At 39.0% G+C, this 24,681-nt stretch overlaps 1 protein-coding gene across 3 annotated transcripts in view; it reads right to left on the reverse strand.

The window, feature by feature from the left end:
• The window catches only part of STAT4 (signal transducer and activator of transcription 4), a 43,378-nt gene that overhangs the window by 4,340 nt on the left and 14,357 nt on the right, over window positions 1-24,681 (reverse strand). For 2 of the 3 annotated variants that reach the window (XM_075028014.1, XM_075028012.1), the window contains exons 4-22: window positions 21,197-21,295; window positions 20,313-20,405; window positions 18,308-18,386; window positions 16,606-16,691; window positions 15,565-15,716; window positions 14,213-14,371; window positions 13,248-13,340; window positions 12,335-12,394; window positions 10,897-10,914; window positions 10,724-10,817; window positions 9,847-9,891; window positions 6,436-6,519; window positions 6,071-6,169; window positions 4,721-4,856; window positions 3,528-3,580; window positions 2,638-2,732; window positions 2,058-2,194; window positions 1,458-1,649; window positions 117-183 (exon numbers count right to left, since the gene is read on the reverse strand). In XM_075028014.1, the coding sequence (XP_074884115.1) occupies window positions 117-183; window positions 1,458-1,649; window positions 2,058-2,194; window positions 2,638-2,732; window positions 3,528-3,580; window positions 4,721-4,856; window positions 6,071-6,169; window positions 6,436-6,519; window positions 9,847-9,891; window positions 10,724-10,817; window positions 10,897-10,914; window positions 12,335-12,394; window positions 13,248-13,340; window positions 14,213-14,371; window positions 15,565-15,716; window positions 16,606-16,691; window positions 18,308-18,386; window positions 20,313-20,405; window positions 21,197-21,295 (1,841 nt within the window). The remainder of the gene's footprint in view (window positions 1-116; window positions 184-1,457; window positions 1,650-2,057; window positions 2,195-2,637; window positions 2,733-3,527; window positions 3,581-4,720; window positions 4,857-6,070; window positions 6,170-6,435; window positions 6,520-9,846; window positions 9,892-10,723; window positions 10,818-10,896; window positions 10,915-12,334; window positions 12,395-13,247; window positions 13,341-14,212; window positions 14,372-15,564; window positions 15,717-16,605; window positions 16,692-18,307; window positions 18,387-20,312; window positions 20,406-21,196; window positions 21,296-24,681) is intronic. The other variant, XM_075028013.1, reaches the window with a different exon arrangement.

A 24,681-nucleotide genomic window follows, 5' to 3' on the forward strand; every position in this document is an offset into this window, starting at 1 on the left:
GTGTTGCTATCCCAAACTATTTGAATGGGGGAAGGGAGGCAGGGAAAACTTTGAAACAGTAAGTAAATTTAATAAAAATACCATTTGAAGTGTAATACATCTGTAAGGATACTTACATTTTGGAGACTGGGATAAATACAGAAGGAACATAACCTTTGCCTCCTCCATCTGAGGGTTTTGAGACTAAAAATAAATATTAGAGAAATTAAATATTGCCTAGTAATTTTATTATTTATTTGAAATTGTTTATGTGCTTTAAGTGCTGCAGACCGTAATATATTAAAAAAGAAATGTCCCTGTTTATGCTTAAATAGGCAGCCACAAAAATGAGGGGAATTCCTGAGATTAGTCTTTGAGTTCAGGTCTTGGTCACGTAATGGACTGTGCTCCCTTGATATGAATCGCCATCCTAGAATATAATACAGCAACTGATGAAAAAGAGCTCGTTGGGGCTTCAGTAGCAAATATACTATAACTCTACAAGCTTGGAACTTTTAAGCCTCTAGATTTCAGTTCTGCAAATGCTTGCATGGAGCTCTATTTCTACAGATACAGCTTCAGCAACGTCTTTTGCATGAAATTAAGCATATACAGAAATTTTTAGAGGACTGGAGCATTAGGCGAAGTCCGCAAAATTAAAAGGAAAAGGCAAAACATTTGTAGCCTCCAAATATTTTTTAGTAGTGTAGGAATTTGAATTCAAATTGAATTGTAACCTTTTATACTGAAAGTCCAGAAGAATGTGTATTATCTATTTAAAAAAAACTCAAGGCTTTGAGGGCTTTTTTGAGAGAGAGCAAGTTTGATCTAAAAATGTAACTTGCACACGAAAGAACATGGGCCTGAATGTATTTGGAGCCATTCTTGTCTAGCCTTTTTGTATTTTCTAGTGCAGTTGACAGGGGTTTTCAGGAATATCTGCCATAACAATTTTGTAATTGCGCAGTATGTTGGGAAAAGGCAGTGCAGATAAGCGACCTTTGTTACAGGGTTCCACCGAATGAAATGAAATAAAGGAGATCTTCCAAGCTGTTTGGAAAACACAGAATTTCCTTGAAATTAAAGAGACAGCATGCTACAGCATAACACAATTATGAAGCCAATAAACAGGATGACTTTTCAGTTTCATCTCCTTTGAACATCTGAGTCACTGAATTTTGTTATCCGTCAGTCAGGAAAAAAAAGATAATCTTATTTTTTGACTCTTTCTACCCTAAGATCTATCTCTTAGCTTCTTTTAAATATTGTTGTCATCACCTCTAATGTAGCCTCTAAGACCAGGGACGTATTTACAAAATGAAGCTGTCTAAATGATAGACATGCGTTAAAACAGTCCTCTTGAAGTTGCCGATTAAGGGAGGCATCTTACTCTTCCTCCTCTTCCCCCCGTTCCTCAAATTGCCTCTTGACTTTGCAGCTGCTTTGCAGAAAGGGTAAATAGAGAAATGGAGCCCAACCTTCATTTGGCTGACAGCTGTAGTGTTTGCCAAAAGCCTTATCTTTGGGAATGTCTGGATACAGATACTTCAGAGGGTTTTCAGGAACGTTGTCTGCCATAATAACTTTGTAATCACGCAGTATGTCGGCAAAAGGCAATGCAGATAAGCGACCTTTGTTATAGGGTTCCACTGAATGAAATGTTACGTCTCCTGTAAAAATACAAAGGCACCGTAACCACTGATAACTGGTAGATCAGCATCTGCAGCTGGAACATATTTTTGCCTTTCTTTTGCACTTTACACTGGCATGGGTTTTACCTGTTCATACCAAAGTAAGTATCTTTCAAGATATACTTTCTGCACACATGGAAACAAATTTAAAGCCTGCAGTAAGCAGGTACACCTCCTAATAACTTGTATGTTAATATAAAGAACTGAGAGGTAGACTTTCAGAGTTTTGGCTTATGTTTCAGTAAATATGGTACTTGTATCTTGCCCCAAACCATACTAAGACATAGTACACGAGTTTTACTTTCTAACCAAAGAAACTGTGGCTCCTGTATTACAGGTGTATTGCAGAGTTCGAGATTTATGTTATTTTTTTAAAATTATACTTACCATTTTCTAACTGATCCACCCATGTAAAGGTAATTCCACCCAGATTGCTTTCACTAAACCTTAATAAAAATGTTCCTGGTGTCTTGTCTTTGAGCAAAATTCGTTCCTTCTCTTTGCTTACAAATCCCATTACGTACCTGAAGTGTAACAGGAGATCATGGGTTTACTTTTGGAAAAAAATACAGACTTCAATCTGTGCAATGTATCTGGCCAAACTTTATATAGGTGTTCAAAGGCTGGTTACAAAAGCTTTATGAGGTCTTGCAATGATGACAAAAGCTTCATGTGATTTACATGTGGAGTATGGCATTAAGCTCAAAGTACTATGAAGCATGATGAAATTTATCACAGTACTTGACTGTACACCGACAGAACTGACAAATAGATCTAAACCTGCATTTCTGAGAGATTCAGTGGTGTTGCCTTTTGGCAAAATTTTCCAAAAGTTATAAATGGGAAGAGGGAGACAGAAGTATTAAACTCTTTGCAAATTCTCTTCTGCATAGCTAAAACTGAGATTAGTAAAGAAAAAAGACAAAGCAGAGAGAGATCAATATGCAGCAGTTTCCTTGTTGCTCACCCGTCAATCCAAAGTGGAAGAATGTGTTTTTTAATTAAGTCCAGGATGGCTTCAAGCCAAACCCAAAACGTGAAAGACTTTCCAGGCAAATGTTCCTAATGGTTAAAAAAACCACCACAACAAAACACAAACAAAAAGAACACACACAAGAAGAGAATTGTGAGAGTGTTGTTACCCAACATCCACATGACATGGCTATCTCAGTTTCTTAAGAATAATCTAGTTTGTTCAAGCAAGAATGACAAATCTGCACTGCTGTTTTGAGTAACATCTCTCTCTCAGCCTGACGTAAAACCAATTGATTTTTAAGATATGCATTGGAAGTGCCTCATTTTTCAAGGAAAAAAAAAATCACATTTGTTGCTTCTTCCTGGTTATGAAATTATATTTTGAGAGAAATGATGACGAGAAAGTTGCACTTCCTTCCAAGGTTCTATATTTGTTTAAATAATGTAGTTAATATGAACAAAATGGGTTTACCCTTTTTTCTCAATAACTTGTCTGTTCCTCATCAAAGTTACTGAATATATCAACCAACTTGAAATAATTTAGGTCACTGAGCATATGAAAAAAATTACTGTATGCTTTATGAAAAATGTATGCTTTGATAGCACAATCTATTGATCATTTACAGAAATATATAGGGCACGCTATAATGACAGTTTCTGATATCTGTAGCAACGTAACTAAGGAGATTTCTTAGCCCAAGCTTTAAGCTTCTGGAAATATTATTCTCCTAGTTAAATTTTTACAATGAATGTGATTGTGCTGGGCTACAAGTCCCACATATGGCAAGCGGGATTCTTATCTGTAGCATCAGAGAGACAGAGTTAGGCACGCATGTGGGCGATAAGAGAAAGAAGAATCTAGTTTTACTTTTGGAACTGTACCTTGCAGAACTTTGCCCAGGATAGTTGATAATCATTGTAACTGACTTGTTGTCCTGAGGGCAAAAAAAAAAAACAACCGGTGAGTCTATTTTTCTGAAGTTTTGAAATAGCTATAGCTTGATATCTGTATAGTTGGGGGGGGGGGGGATGGGGGGATGGGGAGAATAGTACATCCAGACTTGGAGAGGGATTGAGAGGGCCATGCTAAGGGGCTGTAGATCAGTTTCTCTGTATCCTTTTGAAGCAGCTGATAATGGTAGTTTGGGGAATATTCGCCTAAAGTAGTCTGGGATTTTGTTTCTACAACAAACACTATGTGCTCAGTTTCAGTTTTTAGCTCGAGTGTTACTTCTCTTGGCTTTCACTCTATCTTCAGCTTCTGTATTTTAAGAGAATTTATTTTTTCTTTCTTACGGTTCTTGCTGATTTACATGACACCTCTCAACTCCACTACCTCCACTCAGCAAGAAATCTCCAAGAAACCATCAGAAAAAGTGACTGTTACACAGGGAAACCAGTCTTCGCTTCCCAGCTCTGAAAGCAATAAAAGCACAGATTCCCCCAGTCTTTGACAAATGCTTCTGTTCTTGTCTGACAGTAGAGGTATTGTTACACCCTCAGCTTGGAATTTCTTACAGCTCACAATATATTTTATAATTGTTTCTTCTCCAGAAACACATAAAGCTTCCTCTTCTTCTGCCAGGTTTCCCTAAGGCCTCTCCCTTCTGGGGGACAGTCAGCTGAAAGCGTTCAATAGTTCATCTTGCTGAAGTTGCAGGGCCTCTTTGCTATGCTGTCACCAGTGGAGGATGGGTCCCAGAACTAAACAGACCCACAAGGATGGGTACGTAAAATGAAGCAAAACCCAGACCAAACCAAACCCCATAAGCAAGCAGAACGACTTCCTTTTGATTTCAGATGTATGAGATAATTACTTGCTAAGGAAACAAAATAACATCACAGTTCAGTGTGACTCTGATGCCCTCTTTCTTCAGTTTAGCAGCCCGAAGTTCAGAAGTTGAATCACTTTGTGGTAAGAATAAGCTGACACGTGCTTTTCTTTAAAGAAAAAAATGTCATTGTGGCATTTTTGAAGTCAGCTCTGGAAGTGGAGGTCACGCTTAAAGTCATTACCTTAACTACCAAATATAAGAGCCCCAAACCAAATAAAATCTCTGTTTCTATACACGTACCCATAAGCTTCTCTGCCAGCATGTTGAGTTGCTCAGAATTGAGTCCCCGACCAACATATGATGAAAATTGCCAGCTCAGTACTTCTAAGAGCTGACTTAAAGTGGCAGCAGGTGGATTGTTGAAGAAGGACAAATTCTGCAACAAAATTAGTGCTTTGTTTAGACAGTTAGCAACCATGAAATACACTGCAGGCTGTAAAAGAAGGCTGCAGGTACTTAAACAGGATCTGGAAGTGTTAAAAATGAGGTGGGGGGATATACTGGGGCAAATAATGTGCTGGCCTTCCCACCTGCAGCCACCCAGCAAGGTGCGCTCAGGTGCCTGAGCAGAGTTGTAGGGGGAGAGTCCTAGAGAGAGCGAAAGTCTGTGTGCATCTTGGATGATAAAATACCTGGCTATGCTTCTGGTATTATCATATGTTAAGACAGTGAAAATATGCTTAAATCCCATCCAATAAATGCAGATATTCTCGCTGTACCTTAATGTGTTTGGTGCATGGAAATCTTAAACTGTTACATACTCATACAGAGATACGTTGTTGAATTGTTTGGCTCATCTTAGTTTTTCGTTTGGTTTCTGGACTGTACATGTAATGCACATACTGAAGACTGTGCAAAGAGTGATAATGAAGTCCAGGCTGCTGGTAAGCTGGCCTGCCATCATTCTTAGGCGCACTCCATGGTAAACTGTCTTACCCTTTCTCTCCTCTGAACATCTATGTGACTGCCACTAATCCCCGACTGAAAGCCTGAGAGCTATTGACAGTACTATTCTACAGTCTGCAAATACAGTAACAGTGACTGAATCTAAAACACGTGCTGAGCCAGCTGGAGCCTGAGAAAGAACGATTCTGCTTTTGCTCATGGTTAGAGCCACTAGAAGGTGCTACTTGACACTTACAATCTTCTCCATAGAAAGCACTCACTCCTATAAAATGCATGAGGAAAAGCAGCTTAAGTACATTACAGACCCACCTATACAACTACTTTGACAGTTTTGAATTGTACTAGTAGAATTATTTTGTACCATTTACAGTTTTGGTCAACTGCATCCAAAAAAGGCATTCAAACTAGAATGGCTGTGGAGAAGGGCTATCACCTTCCTTTGTTTAAGAACTACTACTTTAGCCTACAAAAAGGAAGGCTACGTGTGCATATGGTTTTATATGTGGGCAGGGAACAAAAGATAAAGCGAACAACATTAAAGTATGATGTTGATAACAGTGTATGTGAAGAAAATAAGGCCAGTTTAAGAGGGAAACACAGTCTTTTTATAATGAATGCATTTGGCAACCAAATAATAGAAATGTGAAAATGCAGAAAGTCAGTACTTGCATACTGAAGACCTACCTGAGGATCATTGGTTGACAGATTGTACCAAATAATAGAAGCCCACGCGTTGGGTAGTTGGCTGACATTGGAAATCATCACCACAGGCAAAGAGCTGGTCTGGTGGAAAGAACGAATGCAGAATGTAAATGCTGCCAAGGAAAGTGGTAGTGCTGTGTTGTGCTTTGGGTTTTTTAGCCCCCTTTTCCTTCCCGAAGCGTATGCTTCTGTCCAGAAGTTCTGGAAAGCTTGCATCTGCTTATGGTTCCTGCTGAAGATAGCATCTAGGATAGACAGACCTGTGGTCTGGTCCAACAGGGTTGTTCTGTAAGCTGCTGGAAAATGCCTTTTATTCTTGCCCCAGAAAATCTGGCCAGAATACTCACTTCCAAGTTTATAGTCAATCCATACAGGCAGACCTGTGTTTCAAAGCTGATGGAGTGCAGTTCCTCCGTCACCATGTGAGAGCCCTGAGGGAGTAAGTAGGTTATAATACTGTAAATGAACAGTTGGCATTTAACACTGTTTTAGTGATATGACTGCTGAGATTATACAACTTGGAGAGAAAACGCATAATCAAATATATAAGTAGAACAGAAAAAGAAGGAAGTGAAGGAAATAATTTGTTTATTAAACTCTGACATTAAATTAGTCCAGAAGTCTGGTGTTTTTTTCTGATTAATCTAAAAAAAACCCCTTGACATTGTTAAAGCAATACTTTTAAACTTTTAACTTTTTCTAAAATGGTGCTTTTAAACACAGATTTGCACGCAAAAAGTTAACAGATCATTTTTTGTGTCTGATGAAGATTGTCTCCAACTTTCCTTTTCCTTAAAGTTTCTTTACTGATTGACAATTCCAATTTAAACAGATGTTAAACTTCAAGGAGAAACAAACTAGAAACAAAACAAAAAGCTACAGCTTTAATGACAAAGTAGGCCCTCATCTGGGAACACAGGTTTGTTTTAAGTATACTTAGATGTTACTAATTGAAGGAGTAGAGGCCTAAATCATTAATCCAAAGTAAATCTGGTATTAAAAAACCAAGCTTTTCTTGGATGGAAAAAAAAAAGAAAATCTGTTTGTCATAGTTGATTAAAGTTTGTAGTACGAGTGTTTTGTTTTGATTACAAACAAGCATAGCTCTGTAAAGATCCAAATCTCTGCCCCTTGGGAAATAGATCTTTCGAAATACATTTCCATCCCCAGAAGTCAAAGTATAAAAATCTGGGTTTCCTTTTCCTGTTTTCTTGTTGTTGCTGTTTTTCCCCTCCCCATCACATATTTGTTTTGTCAGACTTTTTAAAAAAGAAACAAAATCAAAAATCCCAAATCAAAATGCTTCCATTTACTGAAATACTCTGCTTTTAGTCAATGTAAAATAAAACTATTCCTTGGGAAAGTGCCTCGTGGCCTTATCTTTCCCATGGAGCACCTCCTCCAGGACATGTACAGGCCACTGCAACAAAAGATAGTGTATAAATGAGGGATTGAGACCACAGGAGATCCTCAGGCATCTGAATAAGTCTGCCTTGCAAAGGGGAAATCCACCTTAGAGCTGAAGGCTTTTACATGAAATACTGATCCATCAAATGAGCTCAAATGTTTTAATACAGATAGAATCAATCCAGTTCAACCCATATTGCTAACACAAAGTTGAGAAAGGTTGGTGAAACTCCCCTTCCTGCCCCCCGTTATGATTTTGCAAAAACTTAAATTTTTCTCATGGAAAAATCATCTAGGCAAAAAGTCATATCTACATCAAAGGACAAATCTCAAATACAGAGTGCTTTCGCTTTTTTTGGGGGGCGGGGGGGGCAAGCCATACTTAACAACTATACTCTCAGCTTACTAAACATCCTGTAACAAACCAAGTTTTTTAATTATTATGGTTGCTGTTAATAAAAAACCCAACAAGCTAGTTCATGCTAATAATGACTTCACAGACTGTGATTTGACCAAGGAGGAAGTCAGTTAGCAGTTAACCATGTCACAGCTCAGCTGTCCTAATTCTCCACAGCCCTATGTTTTATGTAGGTATAAAGGCACAATGTGTGAAAGTGGGAGTAAAATGCTACCAAAAGTAGAGCACCAACATTTTTACACCTACATTTTTGCATTTGCTTGTCTTGATGCAAATGACTTTGTAAGTGGCAAAGTAATGGGGAGGCAAGTCTTGAGTTTCAGTCTTGCTAATCAGGTTGCAGCTTACTCTGTTCAGAGACACTGTGTGAAGCGTGCACAAGTATCTTCTGCTTTAGGTTTTTGATTAAAATTCTCCATGCTGATCACACCTTTACTTTGTACTTAAAGACTACTTGTAACTTTTGTGTTTGTATAACTACATCTATTTGGGCTGTGATATGAGTGATTTTATTATTTTAATATTTTTTTTTTTAAACTTGCCAATACAACTTTACCCTCAGCGCTTCTACTGTGCTAAAAAGTTGCACTGGTGTGGAGACCCCTTAAGCCAGTACAGGCTATTTCACTTCCTAGGTAAGTAGGTGGCATTCATAGAAGCATCTTGGGAGACACTAACTGTTCTGGTAGCTTTGGCAGAGGCTGTATCATTGGCTGCAAGCTTCTGACTCTTGCTTCGGCCAGAGATCTATCTGTAGATTTTTGCTGTTAAATAGCAGTGCTAAATTTACGGCGCCGGTCCATGGCCACCCTAGAGTCTGTGTGTACTGGTGCCTTTCTCCTCCCTGCCTACCGCCTCCAGTTGCTGGACAAGGACGTGCTGCCTTCTCCCCTGCAGGGACAGTTCTCCTTTCCCCTCCCGCCACCGACGCAGAAGGTGAACCAACGAAGGCTGTAACGTTCTTGCCTGCGATTCGGATTGTGTCTGTAAAACCCCGGGCGCTCGGGGGAATCACGGTTCGTAGGAAGCCAGAGCGGAGAAGAAGGATGTAGGGCAGAGCCGTGCAGGCAGTGAGGAAGGGGAAGGGGCGAGGAGCCGGGCAGGGGAAGAAGGACGGGGCGGTGGTCTGGATGCGGGGGTGCTGGAGGGTAACTCAGGACTGGAAGGAGCGCTCCACGACACAGGGGAACGCTGGGGCACGGCGTTCTGCGTGTGGATTAGCGCCGGGGTTAATACTTCTGCCTTCTGCTCTCCGCAAAGCAAGCGTGTACGGATTTTAAGCTCCTCTGGTGGGAAGCAAGCCCTTGCAATGCCTTTTCGCCTTCTGTGCCCGGGGGGGTACGTGCGTGTCTCTGAAATCTGGGTACCGCGAAGCACCTGCTGGTTTGTTAGGGCTAACGTGTGATAGTACGGTGTCACCACAAGAGGGGAACCTACGACCGGATTCGGATGAGTATTGGTAAACTAAGCACACTTTTGGTCCTGCTTGAGGCGAGCAAACTTCTTTGATGCAAATATAATTATACCCTTACTTCAGCTGTAAACTTGGCCAACGGAATATGTAATTAAAGAACTGTTCCTATAGGAAAAGCTGTCTCAACAAAAAACTCAAAAAGCTTTTTTTTTTTCAAAATGTAAATGACCAAAAAGGCTGCCTTAAAGAGGAACGCATATGTTCAGATTATTACTTCCTACCTTCTGTTGTAACTTTTTAAATATACAAATTTAAGGCATGTAATTAAAATTTCTGTGAGTAGTTTTGAAAAGTTCTCATTATACTTACACCATCGTATGATAATTGGGTCCTATACTTATTCTATGGATAATATATATTTCAAAATCTAACATGTCATTGCTCTTTGATTTAAATAAAATCCAATCTGAAATACTTGTGAGAGTAATCAAAAATAACATGTAAAATAAATGCACAAACCTCATTTCCTTTGCTTCCAGCACTTGATTTCATTTCTTTGGGTTGCTGTATAAAGGAAAACAATATTTATATGCCAAAGAAGCTACAGACAGAAGTACATATAAAGAATATAATTTGTAACCACGATGTTCTTAACATAATAAGGTTTTATTTACAATATACAAATATGCTGTAATGAAGGCTCTGACACTATGCCTTGAAAAGTCTATTCAGTGAATAGTATTTTGATATTTTTAAAGAATTTTTAAAGAAATTAAGTTAATGTAACAAAGTGTTAATTAGGGTGCTTGTGAAGCATATAATACAAAAAAGCACTAAAGACCCTCCATCTCCTTTTGCAAAACTACACTGATGTACTGCATCTGTGGTTAAGCCAAAAAAAAATACCATAGGTGAGGGAGTCTAGTCAGAAAGCGTGACTCACTGGGATATTAGAGAAGTTACAGAAGCAGTACTATAGTCTCTCAGAAGACAGTTATTGCAGGCATTAATTTCAACTAGATCTAAAGCATTCAATTATATATTTCCCCTAGACAATGCTGGTGTAGTTTGGTTTTTGTTTTTTTTGTTTTGTTTGTTTGTTTGTGTTTTTATTAACAAAACTCAGTTTCTGAGAAGCTATGTAATTCAGCATGATTTGTCTTTTCCTTTTTCTGGTATTAATTAGGATTTGCTTTGTCATTTCTGTGAAAATACATAGTCTTATGGAATGGATAAAGTATGGAATGGGATAAAGAGGTTCTAGGAGTAAACTGTCTGTATAAGGAAAAGCAAAATGAGTGTAGACTTGACAGTAATACAGTTCTCCCTGCATAGTTTTTAAGGAATCTTTTATTTTTTTACCAGAGGTACGTGACTGGAAAAAAAGCAAACTTACCAAATGTCGAAATTCTACCGACAGGCTTCCATTTGCGGATTCATCCATGTTCATTGCTTTCACATGTGTTCCACACAGAACGAATCTACGATTACTATGGAAGACGTTACACTTACGTACTCAAATAATATGGTATTGGATAATTTAAGAAATATGATATTTTATTTTCTTACCTTACAGTTGAAACATTCCTGAAGTAGAAGAGAGGCAGGGGGGAGGAAACAGATTGTGCATCAGTAAATGTGTAAGACATAACTTGTACTGAGAAACATACCTTGAGTTGGTAGATTCTGCCTTGTCAAAGTTAATTCGTATTACCAATACAACTGCAATTTTTAAACTAAAGAACTGAAATTTGTACTGTCCAGTTAGACTTTTGCATCTGGCCAGATACAAGTAGTATATTTTATCTAGCTTTTTTTCCCACCATTGGAATGATATGTGTGTATTCAAAGCTGCAGCGCTCTCTAATTTCCTGCGCGCCAGTGTTCTGGGACAATACAAGCCTGTGTAGATAGCTCATAGTGTACTGGGAGAACATGTGCACAGCAGCAAATTGGACGGTACACAGCTTTTGAGAGAAACAGTCCTGGCTTCTCGCCTGCTCCTTCCTCACTGGCTGTTTTCCTTCCTTTTGGGCCAACATCTATGTCTGTGTGGTCAAGGTGTTTTTTAGGGGCCTGCAGAAGCACAACAGCCAGAAGAAGGGAGGGTAGCTGGTACCTGTGGCTGGGGATGGTGGGTGGTGAGGACTTGGATCACCTTTGCTGATTTTGAAATCATACCTTGACAGCAAGTCTTCTGCCCCATGTTTTATCCTGCTAGGGTGCCCTGACTGATCTGTAACCAACCTTGCTCTACAGTACTGGGTATTGCTCAAAATAATACACCTTGCTGAGAGAAGATGCATCAACTCAAACAGAAATAAACAGGCAGCATTAACACTGTTTTCACAAACCTAGTATAGACAGGCTCTGAGATGCTTTTTGCTCAGGAAATTATAATCAACAAAAGAAGCTGGGGATCCTGTTCATTTGGGACTGCTGTAAGAATTAATGGGAACACAAAGGAGAAGCTAACACCTTAGAAAGGAGGACTTTATGTAGCAGTCTTAATTTCAGGCAGGGGTAAAACTCTGTAAGCTGCCATAGTTACTAATTACAGCACTAGCTTTTCAGCACAAGCTTCATGTACTACCCCGAGCAGCTGCATTGAAGGTACTGGGCCTATTAATGCAAGCAGATATAAGTGGTATTTCAAAGCTGACTATCCCATAAATGCAATACAGTTTGATTTAAAGTTTTCGTGTGATGCTACCATTTCAGACTGATGAATTTTATCTAAGTCTTGAAACAAATCTTAAATGGACTTCTTGCTTCCAATTTGAAAACATCAATTAGACATAGCAGCTTTTTTTTTAAAAAAGACAAAGAAATCTTCCACATTAAAAAAAGAAAATAATTTCCCTGATGTTTTAACTGTTTTGGTTTGGGGTTATTTTTTTTTTTCTTTTTCTTTTTAGAGCAACCTCTAAATCAGATAGGGTAGCAATTGAAAAACCTGTTGTCTCTGTAGGGAGAGAGAGAATATCTTCACTTTAAAGTTTCTTACTTGTCAATAGTTGCTTTCACTCTGATCTGGTAGTTCAGCTCTGGCAATTTAATTAGCAACCTTCAAAACAGAAAATGTAAAAGTTAATATTAACAGAATAAATTTCTCACCAGAAAATATTGAAGACCAGTAGCTCCACACTAAAGTATCTGAAATTATTATAATCTGAAAACAGATTAGGCATCTAGGATTATATCACAATTTACAGGGTTGTATACTCAAAAAGAGGAGCTGGGCTGTTTCAGTGACAGGTGTTCTACCTTCCCTGTAACTATGTGGAAAAGTTAGTATACGTGTGAGGGAATGGCTAGAGAGACAACAAAGAAGTAATAATTCAGAGATGGATTTGTATCATCTGTGACTGCACCATAGATGTATGTGTACTTTCCTTGAGGTACCCTTTCCACTGCCCCTAACCCTCCATGCATTCTTTTTGCTGTGAGGTGGAAATGAGATGAGAGTTCCTCTCCAATCTTTGCTCTTTTCACAAAGTCAGGCAAGGAGCTAGTGGGAGAGAAATAACTTGTCATTGATTCACCAGAGCTGCCCCCCCAAGTGCAGTTTCTGTCTCCTACATGCAAAAGTGGCTCTGAGTATTCTGATGTTGGCTTGTATGATGTGGATCATTATTTACTCAGTTTGCAAAGTCATTAAAACAAGAATTCAGTGCATACAGAACTCTGAAGGTGCTGACTTTTGGCCACAATCTACCTTTCTTCCTCACACTGATTTACTCCTTTATTGCCACTTCCTAAGAGTGACAGATTCTGTGGCCTTTATATGCCCATTCCAGAGAATCAACCTGGAGTCAAAAGGATCTCTAACATAACTTGATCTGCTTTGCTTTATAGATTCTCCTAAGATAAAATGCAGTACACAATAAAGGAGTTTATATCATATTTCCTTTCCTTACCTTAATTTAACAGTGAACTGTATTAATGTTTTAAGAACCATTGGCCTCTGGGGATGTGTTGGCATGCAGGGCTGCCTTTCAACCACGAATGAACTGTGTGAAAAGAAGTGAAACAAATACATTGTTAGGAATATGCATACACAAACAGCTGTATTAGGGGAAAAAATCTCTTAGAGACTTATTTCTCTACAGATGCTTAAGTGGGAGGTATGTATTCCAACTCTCGGTTCTCAAAATGATCCAGTGGTCTAACTTACAGTTGAATTGTTCTCACAAGAAACAGATATTTGGAATACATTAAAAATCAAAACAAAACAAATTCCGTAGTCCTACAATATGAGGCTGATAAAAGTCTGGAAGACTGAGACTTTTATCAGAACCATAAAACAGAGTATGAAAATACACTGAGCCTGGCTCCAATGAAATTAAACAATTACTTTATCTTTTTTCATTTTTTATAAAAAAAACAATTGACCATGTTTTGCTTTCAGATAGTCACCTGTGGTATATCTCTAGTATAACCAGTATAAAAACAAAGAGGAATGATGATAATATTTTATCTATTAATAGAAGCATGAATGGTGGTGGAAGAATGTCTTGGTGGGAAGAGGAAAGACAAGAAACAAATTAGCACCTGCCACTTTACTTAAAAAAAAAACCAAAACCAAACCACAACTTTTCTCAGTAGTATGTACATTATTCCTACTGAAATAAGTGGATTTTGTGTGTTCACTTAAGAGTCAGAACTCGATCACAAACCCTTAACTGCTACAGAGGAGAAGCTGCCTGGCACCTTCAGTTTCTAGGAGTTTTGATGACAGCTCTACATACTTTTTATATTGGAAACTCAGTCTTTAAGATCCTTTTTTTCATTTTTTTTTCTTCTTAACAATATGGTCTCATTGTTGCCAATAAATTTGTGTCAGTTCAGGTAAACTTATCTAAGCTGACAATGGCTTACGCACTTCCGGAAAAGATTGTAGAGCAGAAAGTTGACTTTTTCCAGCAGCTGAGGTCTTTGCAGTGGGATAGGGTCCCCATCGTAAGTCAGTCTGGTCAACAGTTCATCCAGTTTTTCTAGTTGCCTTCTAACTTGAAAGAGACTCTCTGCCAACAGTGTAAAACTACAGCAAGACAAAAGATTAGTTTGTCATCTTTCACGTAAACCATTTCTTAGAACGTAACGGCTACTGAAGTTCTTGCTTAGGGAACTCAGAATCAGTACCGATCGGTGCTTTCTTGCTTTATCCAAACTCATGTCCATTCATCTTTTGTTTACAGGAGTATATAAATACATCAGGCAAATTACCTACTTTATTTTTAAAGATAAATACTTATGCAACAGGCCTCATCAACAGCAATTGCAATGCTGTCTGTAATAATTTGCAAGAAATATATACATGGTCCTGATGTTTTACATGCAGGACACTTGTGCCAGTTTTAATTCTTTCCTACAGCTCATTAGTTTTGCAAAATGTACTCTTTAAAAGATAATAGTTATATAAAATTAACAAGTTACCAAGACTACTGAGGAAGTGTAAAAACAATCAGGAAAATCAAATCCAAACACACTTGCTAACACTTTAATAGAGTATGTGTGTATAAAATCACATTTTTAAAGCTATTTTTAACATCTTAATTGGAAAAAAAATACTTCAGTGGGAACAAAAACCAACACAAAAAAGGCAAATTTTCTTCAAACCTAAAAAGGTTCTTGGTTGTTTTCCTTCCTTTTTTCTTCTTTTTACTACCTTTTCCAGAAGAGAAGTTTGATGGGAGAGAAATGACCAGGACATTGACATTCTCTGGCTGCATTATCTTTTTTAATATAATGCTATTGTCTTTTTATTCACAATCACCTTTAAAGTTGCCACCACAGAGACTACTACCATTCAATTCCTGTGTAGTTTGAAGTCTGGAGGAGTGATGTACCTAATGAGTCAAAGCATAAAGTGTCTACCCAGCTCCTGCCTAGACAAAACTCCCACTGTCCTCCGTGACAAACTCAGTCAGCACAGTTTTTACTCAAGCAAAACTCCCGAGAGGGTATGTATCATGTATCTGGAACAACTGTCAAACCAACAAATGAGTGACTGCCACGGCTCAGGCTCAGCAGTTCACTGTAATGTTATTAATTCTGAATAGCAAATGTTGTCCACCAAAACAAATTGTATTTTTTGTTATTTACTTGCTTAGCTGCTAACGAATTTGCTGCTGTTGCAAGGTAGCAAGGCAACTGATCTAAAGGAATGATCATTTCACGTGCAGCAGACTTCCTGTGGTTTTCAGTGGAAACACAAGCTCAAGGCAAGTTTACCAGTTCTGGAGCTGATCAAGCCCACCATGGAGAGGACCCCCAATGCAGGCAATCTGCTGCCGTCTCTTCCAGTCTAGCAGCTCTTCAGTCAGCATGTTGCTCATAAGTGTATCGATTTCATGAATCACACGCCCTATTTTACTGAGTACTTCCTGTAAAATAGGAAAGGTGTCACAAACTGACCACAGGGAACAGCCGCAAAATTCAGCAATTATCATAAAACGCTGATTACTTTTTTTTCAATTATTTTGGAAGTAACGTATTTAGTCCCTACCACTTCAGTTTCTTTAACTTGGAGGCGACTGGATTCATCACCCATTGTAATTGAAATTAATCCTGAATCTCTATGAACTCTTCCTCAGTAAAATTTCTTTTTTTGGGGGGGTGGGGGAGTGGGAGGGAGGATTGTTGCATTCTTTGTGGGCATAACACCTCCAACAAGTTGACACTTGCAAGCACTGTCAAGGTCAAAAAGTTCTCCTTTTGTTTTGCATCATATCCAGTGCATTGGTTTTTTGGTTGCTTGCTTTTAACCATAAAAAGTACATGGACTCAAACAAATTGCCTAAATGTACTGTCTTCTGTGCCAGCAAAGAAGTGGTCAGCGGAATATTTGTCATATTTGCAAGTCTCAGTTGCTGAGAAGAGCAAGGTACCATTGGTGGGTTGTTGGGTTTTGTTTGTTTATTTTCTTTGCAATTATTAGATTACATTTACTTTGAATACTTTTTATTTAAGTTAAAAGCTACAGACTGCCAGCTAAGTTATCCACTTAGCACAGTACATAAGAGGTCCTGTGAAGTGATGCCCTTGCCTCAGAACCATATCCTTGATTAAGCCATTGCTTAATTGCCAATTTCTTAACTGCTAGTCAAAATCACCCATACCCACCCAAACCTTTTGTGGATTTTTAAGTCCTATGTTATTTGTCTGTTCTTCTGAGAGGACAATTGAAAAAGGCACGCATACACGTTTGAGTATGCAGTGTGGGAATAAGGGGAGAAAGCAAACGAACCACAAATGACAAAACGTGTCACTAACCTTTCTCTTGTAGTCTAAGGTATTGAGCATCGCCTGCAATGCCAACATTTCCTGTTTAATGAGGGCGCTGTTTTTGTCGCTCTGCTCTGCAGGGGATGAAAAAAATCAGTATAAATGTGTGTGTGGGTGCATGTGCATGTTTATATAAGGGGAGGAGGGGAAAAAACCATGACCAGACTGCAGTATGAACCAGTGAAAAAACAAACTGCAGACATCAGTAGATTATGTAAAAGTGTATTTCATTTGAATGGACTAACTTTAGTACAAGTTTAAGATAAGGTTTTATGACTCCACTCTTTAGATGTGTGTGTGGAGCAGGAAAAGGTAGAAAACATACGGATGATGCCTAGAAATCCATACATTTCTTATTCATGTGCATATTTATGTGTACTAGGTACATCTGGCTTGGATCAGTGAATGATCTGTACACTGCTGAAATATGCTTGTGGTGTCTGCAGTTAGACTAAAGCTCTTTGGACTTGATATGAATTACACATCTGGCTGAGAGAATGGAGGTTAGGCATTTGAAATGGAGATAAAGTGTTCATCGCTGTGGGGATTTCAGCAGCTAGGAGTACTGATCGCTGGGTATTTCCCCCTCTCCATCACGTTTTTCCTTCTCTGGATCATGCACTAGTTTCAAGCTTCCCCAAGCTTGCCCCGTGCTCTTTCATATGCAGCTCTCCCCACCTTTTGCTCTACTTGCATCTTTCATGCTACCTTCAAAAAAGAAATTGGTGCCAACTGTGTCTCTGCTAAGCTCTGGACTGACATCTTCCCATTATGTTAGGGTAGATGTTTCAAGAGAGGCAGACAAGTAACTGATTGTCAGCTCAGCCACAGCAATTGCTCACACACATTGTAAGGAACTGCAAATTGGCTGTGCTGGTATAGCGCATTTGTTGACACAGTGAAATTTTAAGCCCTGAAAGTAATTTATGTAAGCAAGTTTTATTTTGCAAATGGAGCAGGCTTCAATCATCTGCGTGGTCAATAATTATAATTGGCCTGATGACTAACAACTCATTAAACCATGGCAACTTGATCTCTTCCGATTGCCTGGCCATATCCAGCCTTAAACATATAGAATTGACGTGTTTAAGAACTCGGACGTTTCAAGCCCAATATCTTTGCATGTTCAAACGGAGATAATGTGAAAATATCTGAGCAGACACAAGTGGACCTCAGTTTCTTTTCTGAAGGAGATCATGCAAGGACTGTTGCCGTGTGCAGATCTCAACCATCACAGGCTGGTCAAACATGCATTCAGAGTGCTTACCAGCTGGTTATCACCACTGTGGTCAAAAAAGAATAGAAAGCCAAGTTAGAGGCTAAAAAATCAGTTTTGCACAACTCTACTCTAGCAAGTAAGAGGCTTTTCCACATCCTGCCAAGGAAGGCCCATGTCAAAGGTGAGGAAATTGAAAAATAGGTTCTTTAAATTAAGAAAATTACTACTTTTCATGCCATTATGCAGCTTATGTACAGAAAATAACTATACTTGCTCAACAAGATCCTCTTTACCCTCTTAACCCTAAAAGAGTCATTATGTACCGTGACTATAACTTTATATAAACTAAAAATCCGTTTTTATGTTTACATATATTATCTGGGTAACGCACAAAACCCCCCTGATACAGGGGTCTAGCTGCGGAATCAGCCATTTCCTAGAGAATCTAAAAGTTATTACAAAAACTCTTACCTAAGCTTTGTATTGTTTTATATCTGAAGTCAAATTCCTCTTGCAAGTCTTCCAAGTATTTGACATCTTGGTCAGTCATCTTTCCCAGGAAGAGAAGGTAAAATTACTTGGGTGTTCACAGTGACATAAGGAGTTTGTTTTGTAATGGACAAATGCATAATGTAGTATTTTCCTTGCCTACCATCTGAAAATCCCTAAGCAGTACTGGGAACTCTGGTTTACTATCTTGTAATCTTTAAAAAAGACGATTGAATTATAAATGCACATTTGTAACAACAGATTCATTTTACCTGTTCAGAAAGAATTTTACTAATTCGGAAATTATCCTCTCTCCTACAGTCAAACACTAGTTGATACAGCTTAACCACTTCTTGTTTACCAGTTCAATGACATAGTGGAAAATAGGAATGATTACATTTAGCCTGAGCTAAATTGAAATTATTATGCCAATAATGTAACTTTCTTCTTGGAACTTTAAAACAGGGCAAATGGATAATTTTGCATTGACATCAGTGGAACTTGGAACGGGGTGTGCAAAACCAAGAAAGATGGAGCCAGTGACAGCAGCAGAGCTCAGAGACTTTATTTAGAGAATTACTTAAGAATTTGGGTAAAGAAATGAAACATTTTTGCTGCTTTGGCTTTTTGCAAGGGTTTGTTTTCATATGTACTGCCAAAAGTTTAGAAAGTGTTTTCTAGTAACAAAACAATGATAATTCAAAAAAAGACACATCAAAAGAAGGAAAATAAAACCGTAGGAAATAATTTGTTTTACTTCGAAGATCTGTTTCTGTGCTGTTTATAGGAAGCCTTGATTCTGCCAACAACTCATAAACATTCCTTTTTAGTTCCCTGAGATGTGCTTGTTAAGTGTCTGTGAAAATACAAAAACTCATTTGCTAAATTAGGACACACAGAATTAGCCATTTTGGTTTCCTTTTTATTTTGGAGACTAAACTTTTAAATTATATGTGTAAGGTATGAAATTACATACACAAGGAGCTGGCTGATTTCTTTGTTCAACTTAATTACCTACTAAAAAACCCTTGTATCTAGAAATCATTCTTATTTTCACTGGTCTTTCAGGGATGGCTACACTTCCCTACACAGAAGGAGCAGCATGGTAGGCTGCTGGGTTGCAGGTTTGTCTGCTTTTGCTCTGCAACTCTTATCTTACAACTTTATACGTAGATAGAGATCTAGTATCACATTCTTCTAAAGCTAGCTTTATCCTCTTAAGGGTTTCATCTCTCTAACCCTTCTTCCCCATGTAGGGAGACACTGATGAGAGAATGCTACTAGGACCTCTTCCCAGTATACCAGAAGTGTTGCTCTTGAACGGCATATGGACAGGTATTTCAAATACAACTTCTACATTGAGGCTGCTGCAAAGCTGAAAGTGGGGCTGGGATAGCAAAAAGGCCATAGATAATCCTGCCTTGAACTGAATAGGCAGGTATTCTCTGACTGAGCTTTCAAGGTCATTGTAGGAGGTAGCTACAGGTTTGGCTCAGCCCAGCTCTGCCCTGCAATGGTATGGGAAACTCTTGGAGAATTGTCACCATCAGCTCCTAATGTTCTTCTCCCCTCACATCTGCAAAACACGTAATTATGTCTCGTAGCCTTCAGCTTTACAAAGATCTTGGTACGTGACTCAGAGGTCACGAAGGCTAACTACTGCTGACCCAAGTAAAAGAGGTGAAGTTGCAGAAACACATTTATGGAACCTCACATTTCTTTAGAGACAGTAGGTATGCCTGCAACTCGCATAGGGATGAGTGTGATAGCTTTAAAATAGGTAGCTCTCATGCTGAATGCAGAGCAGCTGTAAAAAACTGAGGATCCAGGTACATCCTGAGTAGGTAGTCTGGGCTGAGATCCTCAAAAAAATGGAAAATGGTTGGCGCAGCTTGGTAGCAAAAGTATTTGTGCTACCCAGCTTAAAGATAGTTCAGGTATGTCTGTATGAAAATCTGTATAAACAGCAGACAGGACAAAAAAATACCTGAGCGCTGTTCTTGATGGCTGACACTTTGTGTTCTACATTTCTTTGTCGTTCTGAAACCACAGAGTTTTGCAGAGACTTTTCCAGTGGCCCCTGGAACACATTGAACAGATAAGGGGTGGATGACTAATAATAACAAGTGATAGTAACTGTACTGCAAGTTCTAGCATAGAGAGGGAATTCAGAAGCTGGTCTTCAACCATCTGGAGACTTGTGTAAAGAGACAAATCTGTTTAGTTCCACAGATTTCAAAACATGCCGCTTTAACTTTGAAATCCAAAAGGTGAAAGGGTGTGGGTATACTGCAAACATTAAACATCTAGTAAATTAAAGAAACTGAAACATAGGTTATTAGACTTCTGAAAAAGACCCATGTCACAATATCCATAGAAGAATATGTATTACATCCACAGGTGATTAAAAAGAACACAGTTGACTTAAAAATTCTATCTGGGTTTTAACCATGTAACAATTCCCCCAAAATAGATTTTATATGTAATTTTAAAGTTTCTTTCTTCAAACAACATAAAAACTATCCAATGCCTTTGCAAGGTATCAGATGGAATGTCTTTTGCATTACATAATTAATATGAACTAATGCATTGCATAATTTAAAATATACACATCTGCTTGCAAAGAATAATCTCTTTAAAGCCTTTCCCACAGATTAAAGTCTTTGAAGATTAGCTGTGACATAGAAGTCACTTATAGCAATGTTTGCAGCAGTAGAGCCACTAATGGAGTACAAACATGAGTTTAAAGGGCAACATTTGGCAACCCCTAGTGCACACAAATCACTCTAGTGGAATGAGAGGACAGCATTTGGTCCTAAAAGCACGTGAGCAGATTAACATGGAGCAGATTAATGAAATGTAATTCATTACCTGTACAGGCATGCTAGCTGCAGCCAATATTCTTCTTTCTTCTCTTAAACAGTTTGAGATGATCACTGCTATATGCATGGGATTACCATGATATTTGCCCTGCAAGCGCAAGTAAATACAACTTTCAAAAACTCAGAATTCAGGGTGTCCCTCTGGAAATCACAAACGTGCTTCAGTGTCTATGAGCTACAGCTTGGCGCAGGTGGAAAAGACTCCCCTACTGTTCTTGACCTTTGTTAGTGCTGGTTCAGCCTTGCAGTGCAGCATCAGTTAGTGCCGTTGTAATAAAATATTCTTAACAATGCTCTACAGAGATTGTAAAGATACAGCTCCAAGATGTATATCATTTGAAGATCAAATTGCTCCACTGCTAACACAGCTGTTTTGAAAGGGCTTTCCTGTCAGCCTATTCTGCACGATTTTATCACGTCTTCCATTTTCAATAGGATGTTGTTGTTAGCACGTAGCACTTCTGCCAACAAAAAATTGTAAGCATATCAATACAGTAATGATGCAAGCAGAAAAGCTTCCTCAGCATAAAGCAGAGACTTAAATTTTAATGTCTGTGAATGATTTTTCTCCTTCAACAAATAATGCGCCTAAGATGAAGGAAGAAACAACTCTTGTCCAGAGCCAAAGAACCAAAAAATGTCTGTATTATTAGACCACCATAAATAAGGTGCAGAATTGCTGATGTGTGACTGAGGACTGGGCACAATTTGAAGTAATATTGGTTTGTGCTGTATTTATCAAATTGGAATGATTGAGGACTCTCAAGCAGCTTCTTTCATGGTGATGTATTTATTCAGTGTTCCTCAATATCCTTCATGCCTTTTATTCAGTGTTCACGTGTCATTCATTCAGGTGCCCTTTATTCAGTGCTTATACAGTTTTCAGCTATCCATTAGAATTAATCCAGTTCATTTCTTTTCCTGTATGGTTTCCAGTTCTGGACGTGTTCTATTTTCCTTCCTTTCTGATTAGTTTTTATTCTCATCATATTTTGCTGCCACTCAGAACTTCATTTATTTTTGCTTTCTCTGAATGTGGCACAGTAAGTTTATACATACTTAAACTTATGCTGTATTTTCTGTAGATATCTCATACAAATTGCTGTATTAGAAACAAGGGTGTGAACACATCCGATAGAAATGTGAACACACTACTGCTATATGCCAACTACTACTATGACAGTGAACGTATATTTCTAACACTTTTTACTAGACAGACAAAACCAAATCATTCCATGAGTGCTTTTGCATGAAATCCAAGTAATCTGAAAGACTTTTTCATAATAAGTTTTGACTTCAATTACAGGGTAAAGAAATATTACATTAAAAATGGTAATTTTAATCATCGAGACTTGTTCCAAGCTGCTTGGTATTAAGTACCATGCTGTTGGTTATACTGTGGTTCCAGGTAGAGACTAAGGTAAAAGACATAGGACTCTTTAAATAACTGACGTACAAAATGCTCCCTTCTAGAGAAGGTTTGACTGCCATGGCATTGTTAGCAATGAGACTAAGCTTTCTAGTATTTCTAGGGTTTCTTAAGTCTTCTCAGGACAAACAAAGTATGTGCCCCACAGTGCAACCAGTGCACACTCAAAGTAGTCCTAGTGCTGTGCCTCCTCTGGTCTCTTTAAAAGCAGTTCAGGGTGGTGCTTTACTCCAGCAAAATCATCTGTATCGATGACCCTGAGGAACGGGAGTTATGGACAAGACTGTGATTTTAGGAGTTTCTCTGGAGGAAAAAAAGTGGTGAGTAATACCACCCCAGGACACACAGATGAAACACTCAGCACTCCCTCCCTGCCTGCTCCTTGCTGGGCAGTCAGGGGGGATTTAACATTAAGGACACACTGCTGATTTCCATGTCAAACAACAATGCCAAAGATCTGCCATTACTTGTTTCTCCCTGCCAGCTTCTTGGCTCTAAGGGTAGTAACGATGTTCTCGCTGCACACTTCTTCAGGTCCAGGAATATATCTGTAGTCCCCTTCACTGAGCATATTCCCAAGGTGTCTCTGTGTAGTGTCAGGACGTAACTTTGGGAAGGGAATACAGGCACGTGGGAAATGGCTATGATCTTCCTGCAAAATATCAAGAGCGAGCGGAGCTTCATGTGGAAGTAAGGTAAAGGTAGGGTCCAACAGCAAAAGCCAGAGCAAATTAATTGCTGCAAAGAATGGTTGTGCTCCTGGCTGTGGGGTGCCAGCCCTTGCCTCGCGCCGGTCCACTGCCTGTCTGACTCCTTAGTGAGCCAATGCAGCTTGCTAACTGGGATGGAAACCACTCGCGCTTTTCTGCTGAACGGGTTTTCTGCTCCTCGGTGCACCGAAACTGCTCAGCAAAGGATGAGCATATTGTTAAGGACTAGCACACGTGAAATCAGTAGAGGTTGGCTGGGAGAGGGGAGAACAGGCCTGCCTTGTTTTAGCTGCAGTCAGTTGTATCACTAAGCCTGTCTCATCTATCTGCACCTTGACAAGAGGAAAAAAAAGTCCTGGTTTTATTAAGGCTTGGGATGAAAGCTGTGGTGAGAAATCTGTGACTGGTGTCAATCCACTGATGTGCATATTACTTCCTCAGTTAATGTCTGTTAATTTCTGCTTGTTGCTGTTATTTTTTTGCTGGTAAAACAGGGTCCCACCTTCTACATAGATGGCTAATATACGAGGACCATAGCACATGTTGGTATCTGCAGCCTATCGGAAACCACAAAGCTTCAGGAGTGTTTAGTCGCAGCTTACTACTGCCCAACAGAATTCCAGCGCTCTAAGGGCTGATGGTTGCCTTTTGTCTTTGTCCTGTGACAAAAAGGAGTCAAACAAAAGCTATTTAACAAAGTCAAGAAGAAATTAAAATCCTCTCTTGGAGCTGGAAAATGCATTTATGCAGAAGAGGCACTTCAAAAAAAATCTTCTGACAGTGGGATGTTTAAAAATCCCCCACAAAAATTGCCAGGTATTAGGGACTTTCCTAGTGTTTCTAGATACTATTCATATGCAAAACTTTAAAAAACTCTTTCTCTCTTTTTCTTTGTTTCATTAAGAGAAAACCATCTGAACCAAGAGATGAAGTGGAAATTCACTTTTTTCCCCCCTTTGTTCTCTAACTCATAAAGCTCTAGCAATAAGCTGCGCCCGTAGTGATTCCCATACTTGTGCCTGTCTGGTGCTTGTTCAGCTTGATTCAGTTTGAGCAGACACCAAGCAGGTTGACAGAGAACTGCCACCTGCCCTCCTGGAGCAGCAGCTCCTCAGACAAAAGCTGGAATAATGGTGGATCTGCAGTACGAACACTTGCAACCAAAGGCTAGGAACAGACCTTGCCTTTCTGATAGACAGATGCTCTGAACGCTGGACAGCTGGCACGGAGCTGAGCTGTGTGCCACAGCCTAAGTGGGCATCCCCTTCTGTCAGTCTTGAGCTCTCTCTCCCAGAACCAGCTATATTTATACGATATATGCTATATCAGCAGCCT

This window comes from Buteo buteo, chromosome 5 (genome assembly GCF_964188355.1).
Source record: "Buteo buteo chromosome 5, bButBut1.hap1.1, whole genome shotgun sequence".
In the NCBI taxonomy this organism is placed as follows: domain Eukaryota; kingdom Metazoa; phylum Chordata; class Aves; order Accipitriformes; family Accipitridae; genus Buteo; species Buteo buteo.